Source organism: Ziziphus jujuba, chromosome 9 (assembly GCF_031755915.1).
Source record: "Ziziphus jujuba cultivar Dongzao chromosome 9, ASM3175591v1".
NCBI lineage: Eukaryota > Viridiplantae > Streptophyta > Magnoliopsida > Rosales > Rhamnaceae > Ziziphus > Ziziphus jujuba.
In genome coordinates, this window is record NC_083387.1 from 21070945 (window position 1) to 21089136 (window position 18192).

The 18192-nt window shown below is 33.2% G+C and overlaps 1 protein-coding gene across 1 annotated transcript; it reads left to right on the top strand.

The window, feature by feature from the left end:
- The first annotated feature begins 807 nt into the window (after positions 1-807).
- LOC107407210 (endochitinase) lies at positions 808-2658 on the top strand. The gene is made up of 3 exons (XM_016014462.4): positions 808-1293; positions 1421-1574; positions 2058-2658. Exons 1-3 carry the CDS (start codon positions 900-902, stop codon positions 2443-2445), a joined length of 936 nt encoding a protein of 311 aa, XP_015869948.2. The 5' UTR covers positions 808-899; the 3' UTR covers positions 2446-2658.
- The last annotated feature ends 15534 nt before the right edge of the window (positions 2659-18192 follow it).

The following is an 18192-nucleotide window of genomic DNA, read 5'->3' on the forward strand; positions in this document are numbered from 1 at the left end:
AAAAAATATAAAAGTAATTTAGCCGGCTAAAAGTACCTAGTTGCTAAAAATAAATTGTTATGCTATTGTCAAATATTGGTTGTAGCTAGTCAATTGTGATTTAGCCATAGAAGGATAAGACATTTTTTTTCGTGTATCATTTTCAGGATGAATTGGTCGTGATTATCCTGTTTCTTTTTTCCTCAGTAGACTTTTGATTTATATGTATATAATAATAATAACTTTGTATATAAATATTATATTCAAATTCGTCGTAAAGCTTCCGGCACTTTAAAAATAGAAGACACAGTTCAGAAAAAATAATCTGCAGCAACTAGTATTCCGCCACGTCCTAAATATATAGCTTCAGGACAATATAGTTCCAAACTTTCCTTTACCATGATTTAAAAAAATAAATAAATAAAACTTTCCTTTTTACCAAACAGGTCCCATCCACCAGCTCATTAGCAATTGTAGTACTTGGAAAAAAAGACACGTGAAGCCGCCTCCTTGACTGATTCCTAAACTTTAAACTGTGGTTGATTATATATTCATAGATAAGATTTGGTAAAAAGTTCTTACTAGACACATCCGGTATTTGATAAATTCAAAAGGGAAATTAAACAATTTTTTTTTTTTTTGGGGCTAAAAAAGAAAAAATGGAAGCTTTTTCTTACTTTTTGAAAGCAGCCCTGCCACGCATGCTCTGTTTGTTTCATCTTTTTCTTAATCAAGGATAGGATCATTGAACGACATATTGCATTTAAGAGTACAAGCCAAAACATAATTAAACACTTAAATAAGTAAATAATTAGTGCCCCCATTTACTTCCATCACCATCTATAAATATCCATATCCATCTCTAATCTATCTCGTTGACCTCAAACATCAAACAATTATCACAAACAGACATAACGAAAATGAAGTTTTGGGGCTTGACAATAATTCCCCTGTTGCTTTTGTTCCAAGGAGGCTTAGCAGAGCAATGTGGGAGGCAAGCTGGTGGTGCTCTGTGTCCAGGAGGTCAGTGCTGCAGCAAGTACGGCTGGTGTGGCAATACACCTGATTACTGCACCAATGGATGCCAAAGCCAATGCTCCGGTGGTGGCGCCGGCGGGGATATTCCGATCTCAAGGTCCACTTTCGATGAGATGCTTAAGCATCGAAATGATTGCCCTAGCAAGGGCTTTTATTCCTATGATGCTTTCATTGCTGCAGCCAAAGCCTTCCCTGGCTTTGGTACTACCGGTGACGACGCCACCCGGAAAAGAGAGATTACTGCTTTCTTAGGCCAAACTTCCCATGAAACTACAGGTACTATTCATATTCTTAGAAGGCCGTGACGGCTTCTAACTTAGGATAGCAACAGAGTGATCTTGTATAATTTTCCTTGGTTCTGTTTTCCACGAATTAAGCGCTTTTAGTGACGGTAAATATGCAGGAGGATGGCCAGCTGCACCCGATGGCAGATACGCTTGGGGATATTGCTTTGTCAGGGAGCAAAATCCTGGAAGTGATTACTGTTCCCCTGATCCCAAAAATCGATGTGCTTCAGGACGCAAATATTTTGGCCGTGGTCCAATTCAACTTTCATGGTAAGTAAATTGATGACTGTTGTTTTTAATAATATTAGAGTAACTAAATTTATTTGAAAATTATTATTTGCAAGGGTATTAATTAGACCTAAATATCAAATGATAATTAACTATTATTAAATGATTAGCTTTCCCTTATAAAAATTTTAAAAATAAATACATCTACTCAAATTAATAATTATTACATCATCATCCGTCTCCCTAGCGATCATTTTATTGGGTTCACTTGCTTTTCATGAACTTATAATATGGTTTTTTGATTTTTTTGAACAATAATATTATTATATGCTACATCATTTGGTAACAAGATTTGAAGAAAAGATTCACTGGCCTTAACTCATATGGCTACATTTTTCTTCTTTCTTATTTATTTATTATTATTACTAATATTACTATTATTATTTTGCTTTTTGCTTTTCGATCGATTTGATAATTGATACTCTTTTAATTTTGATAATCTGAACTTCTTTCCAATAATATTAGGAACTACAACTATGGGCCGTGTGGAAGAGCCATTGGAGTAGATTTACTAAACAATCCAGACCTTGTTGCTACGGACGCTGTAATATCATTCAAGACAGCAATCTGGTTCTGGATGACACCACAATCGCCAAAGCCCTCCTGCCACGACGTCATCACCGGGAGATGGAAACCTTCCGCAGCTGACTCAGCTGCCGGTCGAGCTTCCGGTTACGGTGTGATCACGAACATCATCAATGGTGGGATTGAATGTGGCAAAGGTAGGAACGATAAGGTAGAGGATCGCATTGGATTCTATAAGAGATACTGTGATCTACTTCGTGTTGGATATGGGAATAACCTTGACTGCTACAACCAGAGGCCTTTTGGGTCTGGCCTAGAAACCATGTAAAACAAATTAGACTAATTCAAATGTGCTACAATGTAAAGTACTATGGATGCCTTTTTTTTTTTTTTTTTTTTTTTTGCGTTTGGTTTTGTTTGTGTCATTGTCACTGCTATGGTGACGATGGGTGTGTGGGGCTGTGTTACTCATAATGCTGTATTATGGAATGAGAAAGTAATAATAAAGTAATGGTGAATAATTCCCACAGGAAATTAATAATCCATGACCTCTTTACTAACTAGCAAGTAGTTTGCTAATACAGTTGGATTTTTTCATTTCGTTTTTGGTACAACTACATTTTAATATTTTTGTTATTTTGCCTTCAAAATTTTGAATTGTATGAGGACAAAATATATATAGTCTCGAAGAAAATAAATTTTAGTTTTGCATACTCTAATGATAACAGTGTTTATTTTTATTTATTTATTTATTGGGTAAAACTGATGATAACAATGTTTAGATAAGAAAAGGACATGTATATTTTCCTTGCCAAAAACTAATGATGAGAAAAAGAAGAACGATAAAAGGACATGCACTAACTCTTTTACAAACTATTGTTACTTATATGGAAGTCTAGATTGGTGTCATAGTTAATTTGACGAACTTTACAGGTGGGTGTAGGCAATATCACTCTCCAGTATAGAATGGCCCAGCATATATAATCAACCCAAATACTGGGTTTACAAAAAAACCCTTACATTAATACTCTCAGCCCATCCCAGCATTTTCGTTCCTTGAAAAGCAAAATAATATTTCAAAAGACCCTAAAAAACAAAGTAAAAGAAAATTTTTATTATTTTTTAAAAGAAAGAAATAAGAAAAATACAATCCAGCTTCGAGGAAATTGATCAAAACTCCAAAAAAAAAAAAAAAAAAAAAACCAAAAAAAAAAAAAGATTTTTTGTCCTCCTTTCACTTTCTTAATTTTTTTTTAGTTAATAATACTTCTATACCATCTAGTTCGACTCAAGTCTTACAAATAAAACATCTATTTTGACCAAAATTTTTATGGGTCTTTGGTACATACTGAAGCCCAGAAATATAGTTAGCCTTCATAAAATTATGATATAATAAGAACCATGATTATTTATTTATTTATTTATTTATTTATTTCTAAGTAAATAATGATAACAAAGAAAAGGAGGGAGGGGGGAAATCATCAACCAATTCCCTACGAGAAATTATATAGATAGAAAAGTATAAGTGGGCCAGTATCACTTAGACTAATAATAATAACAATAAAGCATGTAACCCAATATGTTGCTGTCTTTTGACCGATGGATATCATTGGCATGGATTCATCCAAGACATCATGCTTTGAGTCCGGAATTTTTAAGAAGATACTTAGCTGCTGCTCAATTTTAAGTTTTATTTTACTTCCTATAAATTGTTAGTTTTTGTTTTCCTTTTTACTCTTTTTGATGGATACTCTTTTTAATAATAAGTTGGATTTGGAATGCCATTGAGATTGCCAATTTTATGTTCTTGCGCCTCATAGCCACACTAGACAAGCATCATTCTTCGAAGTTGCACCCTGCACCTACTGATTCTATTGAATTTGTTTTCTCAAGTGATCGCAAATTCTTTTTTTTTTTTTTTGTTTTAAAAAAAAAAAAACAAAAAAGTGGTGACAGATTAATGTAATTTATCAAAAATTAATATTTTCTTTTACAGTTAAAATTTTATTTTATCTCCTCTAAATTGTCAGTTTTCAGTTTCCTTTTTGCTTTTTTTGATGAATACAGATTTTAATATCTTTTTGGTGAAGGGATACAGATTCTAATTAATAAGGCACTGAGATTGCGAATGTAACTTTATATTCTGGCCTCATAGCAGTAAATAGATGACAGTTTCAAACTAACATCTATAACACAACCAAAAAAAAAAAAAAAACACCAAAACAGAACTATCATCTATAGTTATAGATAATACTCTTCAATCTGATTGAAAACTTAAAGATCTATTTGGTACACAGAATAACAATTTATGAAAAAACAGAAATAATTATTCATGAAAAAAAAAAGAATTTCTATTTATATGTTTGGTTTATATAAATATTGAATTAAAATCAATATTTAGATTTTATAAATATTTTTTTAAGAAATATTTAAATTTATTAAAAATTAATTAAAAGTTAAATTATATATATATATATTTAATATATAATAATCAATATAAATATAAGTATAGTAGTGATATTTTAAAAATTTATCTAGATAAATAAGAATTTTGAAAATTTAAAAGGGAGTTGTTATTCTTTGAAATTGAGATATATATATTCCTATGGAGTAGTAAAACTAATTTATAGAATAATATTATATTCCTACATTTATTCTGTAAACAAAATATGCTCTATGTCGTCTAAATTAGCTTATAGAATTTCTTTACAGATTAAATAAAAAATTTTGATTTAAAATCGATGGCAGTTTCATGTTATAGATGACAATTTTTTTATAAAAAAAATCTGTCATCTATACTTGTAAAACATGATGGTAGACAAACTTTCATGTTTTTCATTTCTTTTTTAAATAAAAATCATATATTGTTATATTGATTTCTTTTTAACTGTTTACAATAATTTAACTTTTATTCAGATTGTAGAAATAACAATAGGAAAGTAATCCATCTTTAAAGTAAATTTTTATAACAATTTATAAAGTAAATTAAAATACAAGCACAAAAAGATAATGTATTAAAGAAAAAAAACATATATAATCCATCTTTAACATTCCACACAATGTAACTATCACAGATATCCTTTAACTAAAGTCTCCCACTCAGATCTTGTCTCATCAATTTCCATTTCAATGTAAATTTCTCTTCCATGACCCACATATAAAGAATAAATAATATATTATTGAAGTATATAGGTAATAAAATATGAAAAAATATTAACTAATAAGTCAATCCAATATCTAAAAATCAAAGTAAATTACTTCGATCAACATATTACTCCTAGGATTCAATGTCCAAAACTTGAAAACATTCTATAAATGTACCAGATAACTTCAGAGTAAATTCATATTGAGCCATAAAGTAAAATAAGTAAGAGCTTACGTACAAGAGTGAAATGTGTAGAATCAAATGCCTCAAAGTTTTGTAAACCTGTAATTAAAGATTGAGATTCATAAGTTAGTAGCAGGAAAAATAAAATTTTGAAAACATGAAAGGATTATTATATCTATGCCTAGATATACTAACTTGAAAAGACTTATGTCTGGATGCTAGAGAGAAAAAGTCTAAGCAACAAAAAGACAAAACAGAGGCTGTTAATGACACTTTAAAATCAGAATTAATTTATATTAATGATTGTGAAAAAATAAAAAGTTGGCCTTTGCATACTATTTTGTCGGTCAAGAAAACTATTTATAAGCCAAGTATGGATGAAGTCAGCAATATCTTTGCCAACTTAGTAATCAAGAAGTTTGCTAACTATTGATGGTAATTAGAATGTTTCTATTATTCTCATGGAGAAAATTCATATTATGGTGACTCAATGATAGTTATACTCAATATTTGAGTAAAATGAGTATGATGTCACACTTCTAAAACTAAAGTCTATATTGTCCATAATAAATCCAATTTTTATTAAACTATGACTTGATAAAGTAAAAATGCAATATGTACAGTAGGACCAAGACAAATAAGTTAGTTAAAAATATAGATACTCCTACATATTCTTCAAAAATCATTATGAGCCTTTCTAACAAATTCAGGGAAACTTGCTTATTACAATAAAATTTGCAGAATTGATAGAAAAAGAATACAAGTACAAAATATTAAAGAGGGGCACTTGGGTGTCCTTCTAGTACCCCAAAACATAGCACACCATAAATTATGATCCAAATACTGGAGACCGCCAAGAAATTGTTGTTGTCTAAAAATTGATTTATAGACACCTATACTTCTAAAAAATGTTTTATTTTTTAGTTTATTTTTGTTGTTTACAATTACTTTATTGTGTATAGTTAATGCTAACAAATAGAGTTTTAGTTTATTTGTTTTAGAAGTTTAATTTTTTCTTTCATAGGTAGGCTTATTATATAGGTATTAGAAAAATATTAGTGTATAGGAGAATATATGAGACCTTTATTTATCATGTTCTGATAAATATTGTTAATGACATTGAGAATTTTAAGGTTCTCCTTCATGATTTCATAAGTTCTGCTAATCTGGAGCCACAGTAAACTAATTATCTAAAAAGTTAATTAATTTCGAAATAATTAAAAGTAGAATCTAGGTAGAGATCAAATTAACCTCTCCTAATTTTAGCAAAATTGCGGCCAGAATAGGAAGAAAAAAAAAATTGAATAGAAAAGCCAATGCTAAATCTTTTTGTCATGTATACCATACATTCTCTTCAACATATCAAATACAAAATTAAAACACAAGAATTGAAGGACATATATATAAAAATGCAATATGTATATATGACATATATATATATATATATATATATTACATTATATGGGGACTGAAGAAAGGAATTTAATTAAATGTTTCAAATATTGGAGAAAAGGATATTAGATTTTGTTAGAAAATTTCTTGTACCAGCCAATGTTTAATTTGGTTTTTAATTTACGAGTTACAAGAATTATATGTTTTGAAATGATTTTTTAATATATAGCTTTATTTGACCCTTTTTGGTTTTAATTATATTAAAAATGGTTTTAGATTTGTTTTATAGGTTTTTAACTTTTTTGATTCTTTTGGGCTATATATAGATGGCTAAGAATTCGGAGTTACATCCATCCGAAAAAAATAAAATATACAGAAATATATCATTAGCAAACACTTGTTCTCTCACTCTAATTCTTCCTGATGTATTTGTTAGTATCCCTTGAATCTGTGTGATGGAGGAAAGGCTTTGCTCAAGTTTGAAGCAGAGAATTTTGAAGGTGTTTAATTCTAGAATTCCAGGTGATTTGTTATATGTAGGACCATTTGCATTATATGGGGCGAATTATCTTAAGGATACTGTAATTCACAGCCTCGAAACTCAATTTTTATCTATGGTGTTCTCTAATATCAACCAGTTCATTTTTCTTTTGTTATTGTAATTTTTGTTTTTTTGAGTTTATTATTATGTTATATATTATTATTTGTTAAGAATTTTTGTTTTAAAGGAAAATAATTTTTTATCTGTTCAATTTCATATTTCTATATATTGTTATGTTATGTTATTTATTTATTTATTTGCCATGGTTTTTTTTTTTTTCACAATCTTAAGACAAATTTTTTCTACACCAGAAGGTGAAAAGATAAAAAATAAATAATATAAATATAAACCATTGTAGTTTTTAAAATTTTTATGTTGATATGTGTTCTATGCTCTACTATTATTTAGTTACACAACTAAATATCTTTAATTTTATTTGTGCTTCTGCTTTGTTTAGGCATATTTTTGTTATGTATATTTTTTCTGAAATTTGTTTTTTGGTTTTGGACATCTATGTTTTTCAAACGTTTGCTTCCTTTAGGCTAATAGATTTTATTTTTCTAAAAGCCTTGTTTTTATGTTCTGGAAATTTATCTGCTATTCTTGTTTCTACATTATATATCTATATTTTTTGTATGTTCTAGATATTTCTAGCTTTTGTCAGTTTATTTGGTCTAATTTCTCTTTTACCAATGGAACCTTTAATTTTTGGAGATAAACCAATGACCAATGCTCCAATAAGCATGTATAAACTAACATAAATTATTTACATCAACTTTTTAAAAGAATAAAAAAGAATATTTTCTAGAAATATTAAACCTGGATTTGGTTATATGTAATTATCTGACAAGAAATAATATAACTTGGGATCAATTTGGCCTAAAAAGTACCAAAATTCTAAAACTTTGCTGTAGAACAAAGGTTAATAAAACATGTTGGTATTTTTGGTCACACATAGCTAAAGATGCCTTGTTGTAAACAAAGGAATCCACACGAGAGCTTCAATCTACTAATCAAAGAAAGCGAGGTGGCAAGATTAAGTTGTCAAGTGAGGTTAAGAAATAGGAAATTTTTAACCTCCAGGAAAATGGTGAAGAAGGTAATCCAAAAGGCTATTGGTGATCTAAAGGGAAATGAAAATGGATGTACGCACCTTCATTCGCTCGAACAAGGACAATGAGACAATTGCAATGTTAAAGGAGTTTCAAGCAACCACTCTTGTTGTATTTGATTCATTATTATCCTTCATTTTAGGGACAACATCACAATCAAAGCCTAATGGATTGTTATTCATTTCCAACATGATGCGCTCTACTCAAATTGAGTAAGAATCTCAACTAAATGAATTTGCAAAGGTGGATATTGCATTTGAGTTATTCATTGGCCAAAAAGATGAGGAAATCCAATAACCTGTTTGTAACACCCCGTCCCAAAGTATAACGGAAATTTTCCGACTTTGACTGTTGATCGTTGACCGAAGGGGTCAAAAGTTGACTTTTTGTTCCGGTTAGAATGCTAGGTTGACTGAGGTACCATTACGAAGTACACGTTGGCACGAGTTCATAAACTAGTAGCACGTCGAAAACGGAGCTACGGTTTGAAAGTTATGGGCAAAATAAGTCGTGGTGCAAACTATCCAAAAGGTGCCGGGAGTTGAATTTTTATCGTTGTATAATTTTGCTTTGACTTTTGTATGGTCGTAAAGTACTCGTCGATACGAGTTCATAGACTAGCGGCACGCTTAAATTGGACATCTGGTTAAAAAGTTATGGATGTGTGAAGTTCGCCGGATACCATAATATTTTATTATATTTGGCTTAAGTGCACAGTAACGCCACATGTTGTCACCTGATTGGTCTACGTGGGTGAACAGTGTCACTCCGTGGCTTTATTTGGCAAAAACGCCAGGGAGGAGAGAGAAAGAGAGAGAGAGAACGATCGGCCGCCGGAATCATCACATTTTCCGGCCGATCCTTCCTACACGCGCCGGCCAGACGGGACCCCTTCCCCATTTCCGGCCAAACCCCAAAATTTTACGACCGCCGGTCGTCGGACGCGCCCAGATCGAGCCGGCGAAGCTCGACTGCGATTTTCCCCTCCACCGTCGGCCACCGCCGTTTGACCCCTTTCCGGCCATTTTCAGGCCACACACGCCAGTCACCCCTCACCACCTCCTCATTTCCGGCCAGCCCACCAAATTTCACGACCACCGGACCTCCGACGTGCCGGGATCGGAGCATTTTCCGACGAGGCGCCGAAAACGTTCAAACCCCGATCTCTTCGCCATCTGGCCTCCGTTTGCCTCACCACCGGTCCCGTTGGAATCCTCTCCCCTCGATCTACAAAACCCCCAAAAATCTCAGCCATCGGCCACCGCACGTGCCGACGCCGGTGACGGTCGCTGGTGACCGCGGCGGCTCGCCGGAAATTACTGTTCCGGCGAGTACCCAGTTGCACCGCCGGTCCCTCTTTACTGATTCTGACCCCCTGAATACAAATCCGGGGTCCTTTTCCGCCAATTCGCGACGGATTGAGAGGATTGAAGAGTTGAATCCCGAAAGCTTTCCGGCGAGATTCCGGCCACCACCGGTCCGATCTCCGGGAAGTAAGACCGGATTTGTAATCCTCGTCGTTCAAGCTTCGATTCAGTATATTACTCGTCAATTTTAGTTAACGTTTGTGTTTGACCCCCCGGGTACCGGGTATTATTTGCCCGAATAAAATATTAATTTATTTGACTGTGTGCGAATTGTGTTCTAGGAGCATGGGTGAGTCGTGGAATTGATCCCATGGAGGATCTTAGGTTAATTGCATGCTCCAGGTGAGTGACCCACCTTGAAAACTATTTTGGGCAATTAATTATATTTATGTTGTGTTAATTTGATATTTGAAATTTATGCTCATGTGGTGTACTTTAAATATAATCGGAAAAAAATATTATTTTATATATATATTTACCCATTAATGCTAAACGAAATTTTGGGTTGTTAAGAAATTTCCGATTATTATTTTATTGTGATTTAATGGTATTTATTACACATGAGCAAGTATTTTCAGTAATTAATTGTGTCTGGATTTTATATTATTTTTGGGCATAATTGGTTTGAATATTTTAAGAAAATTATTTGTTTAAATTGGTGGTTTAATTTTATAATTATGCCCGTGGTATATTATTTGTTGAATCGCGTGTTGCGAGAAAATTTATTGTTTTATTGGTTATCGATATTTTCGTACCGGGTTGTTAAATGAAAATATGTGGGATGGTAAATGTGAAAATTGGTATATTTCCCACGGTAATTTTGGAAAACGGTACGGTTAATTTAATAATTATTTTTGACGCCTTCATACAGTATTGGTATTCTGGTATATATGTGGTTTAGCGCACAAGTATTATGTCTCTCGTAAGTTGCCATTGGACCGAGGGCAGGCAAGTCATATATATTGCGCATCAGCCGCCCCCCTCCTTGGCCGGGATGACGGTTTCAGCAGCGGTACTGTCGGGACGCCGAAGTGCCGTTTGCAAGTTTATCTCTTTAATCCCCCCGCCAGTCGGTGCTCGGGACGTTGGGTATCGGAGGGCATCACTGGTATATGGTGTGGTGCGTCAAGTGTAATTTTTTCAGACAAAATTTCAAATCCCAAAGTGTTCAAAAATTATTTATTATATGTATTTACATTTTAATTACATTTGTGGTATTTATTTATTTATTTATTGTTATTAAATGGTTTGATCCCTTGATTTTCGAGAAATACGAATATCGGGTTTTGTGAAAATGTTTTAAAAGGGGAACATTTCCAACGGAGTGAATAGTGAGGGTTTTGAGTGAAATTATTACCTCAATTGTTTATTATTATTTATTTATTTATTTGTTGGTATTAATTAAATTCCTTTATTTGTTATATTATTAATATTAAAGGTGTTCAGTAGATAGGGTCACTCACTGAGATGATTAGCATCTCACGTTTTTAAATTCCGTTCCCCTAGGTCCAGGTTGGGAGACGTTGATTGTCCGGGGCGAGCCCAACGTCTCAGTTCGTTGCCGCAAGTCCAAGAAGTATTTCTTCCCTTTTTCCTCTCCATCTTGTATTACTTCTTTATCTGTCATTGTATGAATTCCACATTCTTTTGTATAATGCTCTGTATACTGTGACGTGTAGTTATTATTTATGCACTGAGTTGCTGTTATTCTTTGAAGTGCTGTAAATTTGTGGAATCAACTTGTAGTAATGTGGGAGGAATAAAGGGATGTTTATAGAAGTGTGTTTTCAGTACAGGTAATTTTTGTAAGTCCTACCCTTAGGGGAGGTGCTGCCGGATTTTCCGTTGGAAGGTTCGGCGGTATTTCCCTGGGATCAGGGCTTGTCTAGGGTTCCGGGGAGGAATTCTGGACAGATCCTGACACTGTTTGTAAGGGATGCACAAAACCAGCTTGAAGAATTGGAATTATGTATTCAAGATCTTGAACAACGACTTGAAAGTCTATTTAGGCATATGACCAAAACTAGAGTTTACCTTCTCAACTTCCTCAACCATTAGATATAGACAAAACTAATGGAGTAGTATATCATGATAGATATCCAAAATTTATAAATCAAGCTACTCGTATATGGAAGAATATAAACAAGTATTTATATGTTTTATAAATACAAAGTGAATTTACTTCTAGACCAAATTTGTGCAACCATATTGTTCCCTTCTCATTGAAAACATTCAAATTTATAACTCAATTGTTAAATTACAGTTCATTTTCTTTCTTTACCTACCTTGTAGGTTTTTTATTTTAAAGGTAATATTAGTTACGTTGCTGAACCTTGTGCATTAAAATAATTGTTTCCATTTGTCGCATACTTATTTATATATATATATATATATATATTTTTGATCTAATTGGTTTGGACAGTAGTTGGGAATTGAAAATGAAGTGCTGAAATATTTGACCTTAGAATATTAATCATCTAAAAAAGATAAAATTTGATATTTTCTATAAAAGTAAAAAAACAAACAAAGACTTTAATCAATTAAAAGAGCATATCTTGCCTGCTTCATAATCATTAATTATATTGTTGATGAGTTGGCTTGCTGGTGGAGGAGTGGCATTGCTTGCATATTATCATGAGAAGGTTTAGATATAAACGCATGTATTGCCTATTAATTATTTATATTTTAAATGGATGAGATTCCTTATGTCTGGGTCCCGTAGATGCACCATTAATCCATTAAGGCAGTAAAGAAATATATATATATATATATATATATATATGTATGTCAAGATCCGTCTAAAATTCCTCATCGAAACCCTAGACAAGCCCTGATGCTAGGAAAATCCGGCAGAACCTCCCCTAAGGGTTGGATTTACCACAAATTTTCTGCACATCAAACACACTCCAATAAATACCACCTTATTCCTCCTACCTTAGTACAATTTGTTTCCACAAATTTACAGCACTCTAAAATAATAACAGGGAATTAATAAATAATTCAATAAATATGTGTCCAATCAGTGTACGGAGCATTATACAAATAATTATAAAATTAATACAATGACAGATGAAGCAATACAAGATGGAGAGTAAAAATGGATGAAATGCTTCTTGGACTTTCGGCAATGAACTGAAACGTCGAGTTCGCCTCGGACGATCAACGTCTACTAACCTGAACCTAGGGGAACGGAATTTAAAAACATGAGATGCTAATCATCTCAGTGAGTAACCCAATCTAATATACAATTATAATAGTAATAATAATTATAGTACAATTGATTAATTAAGAATAAATAAATAAATAATTAATAATTAATTGAAAATAATATTTTCTCTCAAAACCCTCACCATTCACTCCGTTGAAAAAGTTCTCCTTTTAAAACATTTTCACAAAATCCAATATTTTATGCCCCAAAAATCAAGGAATAATTAATTTAATAAAAATTTAAATAATCCAAATTTATAATGAAATAAATTAAAATAAAATAACTTATAACAATTACTAAATAATTAATGCATGTCATAACAATTAATAGCAAAATATTAATAAAACTCACATTAAAACAATTCATGAAATAATTAAATAATTAAAATGAATCAATTTATTGAATAATTAAGCAAAAAAAAAAAAATCAAATTAAAACCTACATTTGAATTAAATAATAAAAACAACATTAAATTTATTCTTAATTTAAATAGAATTTCAAAATATTTTTTTTGAAATCCATGTTCCAAAAATCACTTGATGCACCCACTATATACCAGTGGCGTCAACGATACCCAGCGTCCCAAGGTACTGCCAGACAGAAGGTTAAAGAGAGAAACCGGCATACGGTCGCGTGACGTCGCACTGCGCCACTGTAAACAGGCATTCCGGCCATGGAGAGGCACCCTACCCTCATCTGATGGCAACCACAGGACAACCCCATAATCACCTGTGCGCTACTCACACCCACCTGCACACTCACCACATCCATCTGCGCGCTAATCATATCCATGCATAAAGAACACAGTACGTGTATGGTACATCTAAAAATCATAAAATCAATGTATTTATTTTCAAATTTCAAAATCTCATAAATACTACCGGGTTTATTCCATCCAATTAAACCCGTAAATTTTCCACAATTCCTTTATAAATCATCGTCATAAATTCATCGCATAAATTCCATCAATTTCAAATCCATCAATTCTCAATTCCATCAATTTTCCAATCCACAATATTCAAATGCGTAAGCATAATTTTTAAAATAATATCCTTAAATCCTTAAAATTCAAGATAGGCATAATTTCATTAAAATCTCATAAAATTTCCAAAATACATAAATCCATATAAATGTATTTTTATTAATCAAAACAAACTCACAAATAAATTCCACAATAAATCAATAAATATTAAAATCACAATTCCTTTAAATATCAAATTTCCATAAAATCTAAATTTCCATAATTTTTCAAAAATCATATATGATTTAATGCACATATACATTTCAATTTATTCAAATTGTGTTATCAAACTTTCAAATATAGTTTTGCTAAATATTTAACACATAAATATTAAATCCAAACATTTAATTATCACAAAATAAATATAATTTAACATCCGAAATTAAATTTGAAGTTGGGTCACTCACCTCGAGCACGCAATTAATCCAAGATCCTCCATAAGATTCATTCCACAACTCACACATGCTCCTAGAACAACAATATTACACAACTCAAATAAATTAATATTTTATTCGGGTAAATAATATCCGGTTCGCGGGGGGTTTGACATAAACGTTAACCAAAATTTATGAGTAATATACCGAATCAAAGCTTGTGAAACGAGGATTACGAATCTGGTCTTACTTCCCGGAGATCGGACCCGAGGTGGCCAGAATCTCGCCGGAAAGCTTTAGGATTTTTGGCCTTCGATTCTCACAATCCATTGCGAATTGGAGGAAAACAACCTCGGATTTGGGTTCAGAGGGTCAGAAATAGTGGGAAAGGATGGGCGGTGCAACTGGAAACTCGCCGGAAAGTAGATTTCCCGATGAGCCGCCATGGTCATCGGAATCCGCCACCGCCGGCGGCGCGTCCGGCGTCCACTGGCCGTGATTTTTGATGGGAAGGTAGATCGGGAAATGGGTGACTCAACGGGACCAGGAGTGAGGTAAACGGAGGTCGAAATGAATAGATATTTGGGTTTGAAGTAATCGGCGCTGCCGCCGGAAAAAGTCTCGATCCGGACGCGTCGGTGGTCATTTGGCCATGATTTTTGGCTGGTCGGTCGGTTTTCAGGTGGGCTTAAAGCTAGGGTGGCCCGTGTACTGTTCTGGTGGCTGGAAATGGGTGAACGGTGGTTGGCCGATTGGGTTTCTCTCTCTAGCTCTCTCTCTCTCTCTCTCCCCTCCCCTCTTTCTCTCTCCTTCCCTGGCTCACGTGTTTTGGCCAAAATAAAATCCACCCGTGGGTGACACTGTTCACTCATGGGATTGGTTGAAAATACGACACGTGGCACATACTGTTCACTCAAGTCAAAATATATTAAAATATTACAATATTCGAAAAACTTTGCATGTCCATAACTTTTTAACTAGATGTCCAATTTAAGCGTACCGCTAGTCTATGAGCTCGTATCAACGAGTACTTCACAACCATGCATGAGTCAAAGCTCAAATTTGCATGAACAAAAAACGAACTCCAGCACCCCTTGGACAGTTTGGACCTCAACTTGTTTTGCTCATAACTTTCAAACCGTAGATCCATTTTCGACATGCTACTAGTCTATAGACTCGTGACAATGTGTACTTTTTAACGATACCTCGGTCAATGTGAAATTCCATCAGGAACAAAAAGTCAACATTTGACCCATTCTCGGTCAATGATGGTCAAACCTGGTCAACCTCGATCAAATTTGAGAAATTTCCGGTGTATTTCGGGAAAGGGTGTTACAATATTCCCCCCTTACAAAAATTTCATCCTCGAAATTTTATGCTTCACAAAAACGCATAAGATTATTGATTGCAGATTTGTGCCTCGAGCTTCCGCATCGCTTTCTTGACTACATTAATTCACCATGAGACTTTTGACTTGAGAAAATAGTCTTATTGACCCATACGCATTCTTCATGACTTAAAAATCTGCACTGGTTGCTCCTTACACGACAGGTCTTCGATGTCTTTTCGTAGCTCCGATGCGTGAAATACGTTACATACCTGTGTTAACTCATCCAAAAATGCTAACTCGTACGCTACAAAGCCAATTCTTTCGCTGACCTCGTAGAAATCAAGATAACGAGAACTTAGCTCTCTTTGTCAGCCAAAGCGTATGACTCTCTTCTACGGAGATAATTTCAAAAACTCAATCTTGGACTTTGAATTCAAGATCTTTTCCATGCACGTCGGCTTAACTCATTTATCGGTCCTAAGCGGTCTTCAAACTCTCTCGGATGACCTTCACCTTATTCATAGTCATCCGTAGGTGTTCGCATCCAATTCACGTTGGTCGTCGTGTGGTGCTTCTCCTCACCTACTTCACTTCAATATAGTGGGTCGACACTGCCTTTCATATAGAATCTCATACGAAGACACCTTGATGCTCGCTTGGTAGCTAATATTACAACGGACCTTATCAACGACAATTACTTATTCCCATTTCATTCGACATTACATAATGCATGGTCTTAGTATATTTTCCAAAGTATGAATTTTTGCACTCCACTCATACAATCTTAGAATCTAGAAGTTTCCTTTCATCCTTCACATTCCAACATGATGGAGTCCAATATTGTTTCTAATACAATGCCTCATAAGGAGATATCTTAATGCGGAGATACTCATTCCAATTTTCCCTTGAACTGTAACACAAATCACCTTAGATGTCCGCTATAATTTAAGTAATCCTCTTAAAATCCATCAATTTAAAAGGACCGATTAGAACTTAACCTTAATTTTCCCAAACCAAATACCAATGTCACCAATTTAAGATTGAGATCATTCTTGTTGCATCTGATTACACTCCTAAAACTTACAATTATAAGATCCTTACTCCTCGTCGATTATCCAATTACTTTAACCTCGACGACCATATTTCCTTCAATTAATTTCATCAAAAGTCATAAAACACAAAAATTCTCATATTCATTCTATTGGAAGATCTTAAATCGCTTATGAAGCCTCGTATAATCCTTGAGATTATCATCACCAAGGAGAAGGAATATATATAAGGTCAAGTCTGAATCCTTTCAACATCCCAAATATCATTCTTGAGATACTCTAAATTCTTCCAATTCCAACAGACTCCAAGAATCCATACCTCAAGCAATAAAAATTTAAACTTAATTCTATATCACAACCAATACTATGAACTCAATTACTAGATCCTCAACCATAGGAAAAGATTCAACGCTTTCTTATATTCTAATTATATCCCAAAAATCATATTCCTTATGAGGTTAAGCTATCACCAAGGATATTAATAACCTTAGCTCTATAAATCACTGGCAATATAAAACCTTTAATCTCCAAGAAAATGAAATATCAAAATCTTCTTAGTTTCTATGAAACAAAAATAACTACGCTTGAACATTCTACTTCCCGTTTCCACTTGTCGACAACTTACGTACCTTGATTCCAATTCGGCAACTTCCTTTATCGCGCCAATCTACCAATAATACTTAGTGAGCATTCGATACATTTTCACACCTTTGGAATGTATCGCATACATCGAATCACGTGCTTCCTTTAGGATCTCCTTTTTGAACTCAACGATATTCTACTCTTGGATTTTCAATTGGTGATACTTAAACCTTAAGTCGCTCTTGAAAAACCATAACATAAAACAAATAATAAAATATATTTTTTAAATATACCACCAACATAAAATATATACAATTTATCAACCCAAATTAAATTTTCAAATTTCCTCAACAATCAAAATATAATTTATAAAATTTACTAATTAAATCAATGAAATAATAAATAATAAGAGAATTACTTTAATGAGTTTAAAATACCTTAACTTGCATAGGCAATTGTTAAAATTCCACATTGGAACAATAATAAAAACATGAATAAAATACTTTTAATTTCAAATATCACTTTGAAAAGCATTTAGTTTTTGATAATCGATCGGAAAACAATATCTTGACACCTTGAGGTTGATCGACAAACATCCATACTTGACAACAAGTATCGATTATGGGTGGTGACCTTGTTAAGTCGTGGGTAGCCGATACACACCCTTAGGCAACCATCATTCTTCTCCATGAACGAAACAGATGCCATTCACGTTGATAAGCTTGATCTAGTGAAACCTTTATTCACCAAATCTTGTAGCTAAGCCTTTCA

Coding starts and splice junctions, on each gene's coding strand:
- LOC107407210 (XM_016014462.4), top strand. CDS start 900: ATGAAGTTTTGGGGCTTGACAATAATTCCCCTGTTGCTTTTGTTCCAA. Junction 1,294..1,420: donor AACTTCCCATGAAACTACAG/GTACTATTCATA, acceptor GTAAATATGCAG/GAGGATGGCCAGCTGCACCC. Junction 1,575..2,057: donor GGTCCAATTCAACTTTCATG/GTAAGTAAATTG, acceptor CAATAATATTAG/GAACTACAACTATGGGCCGT.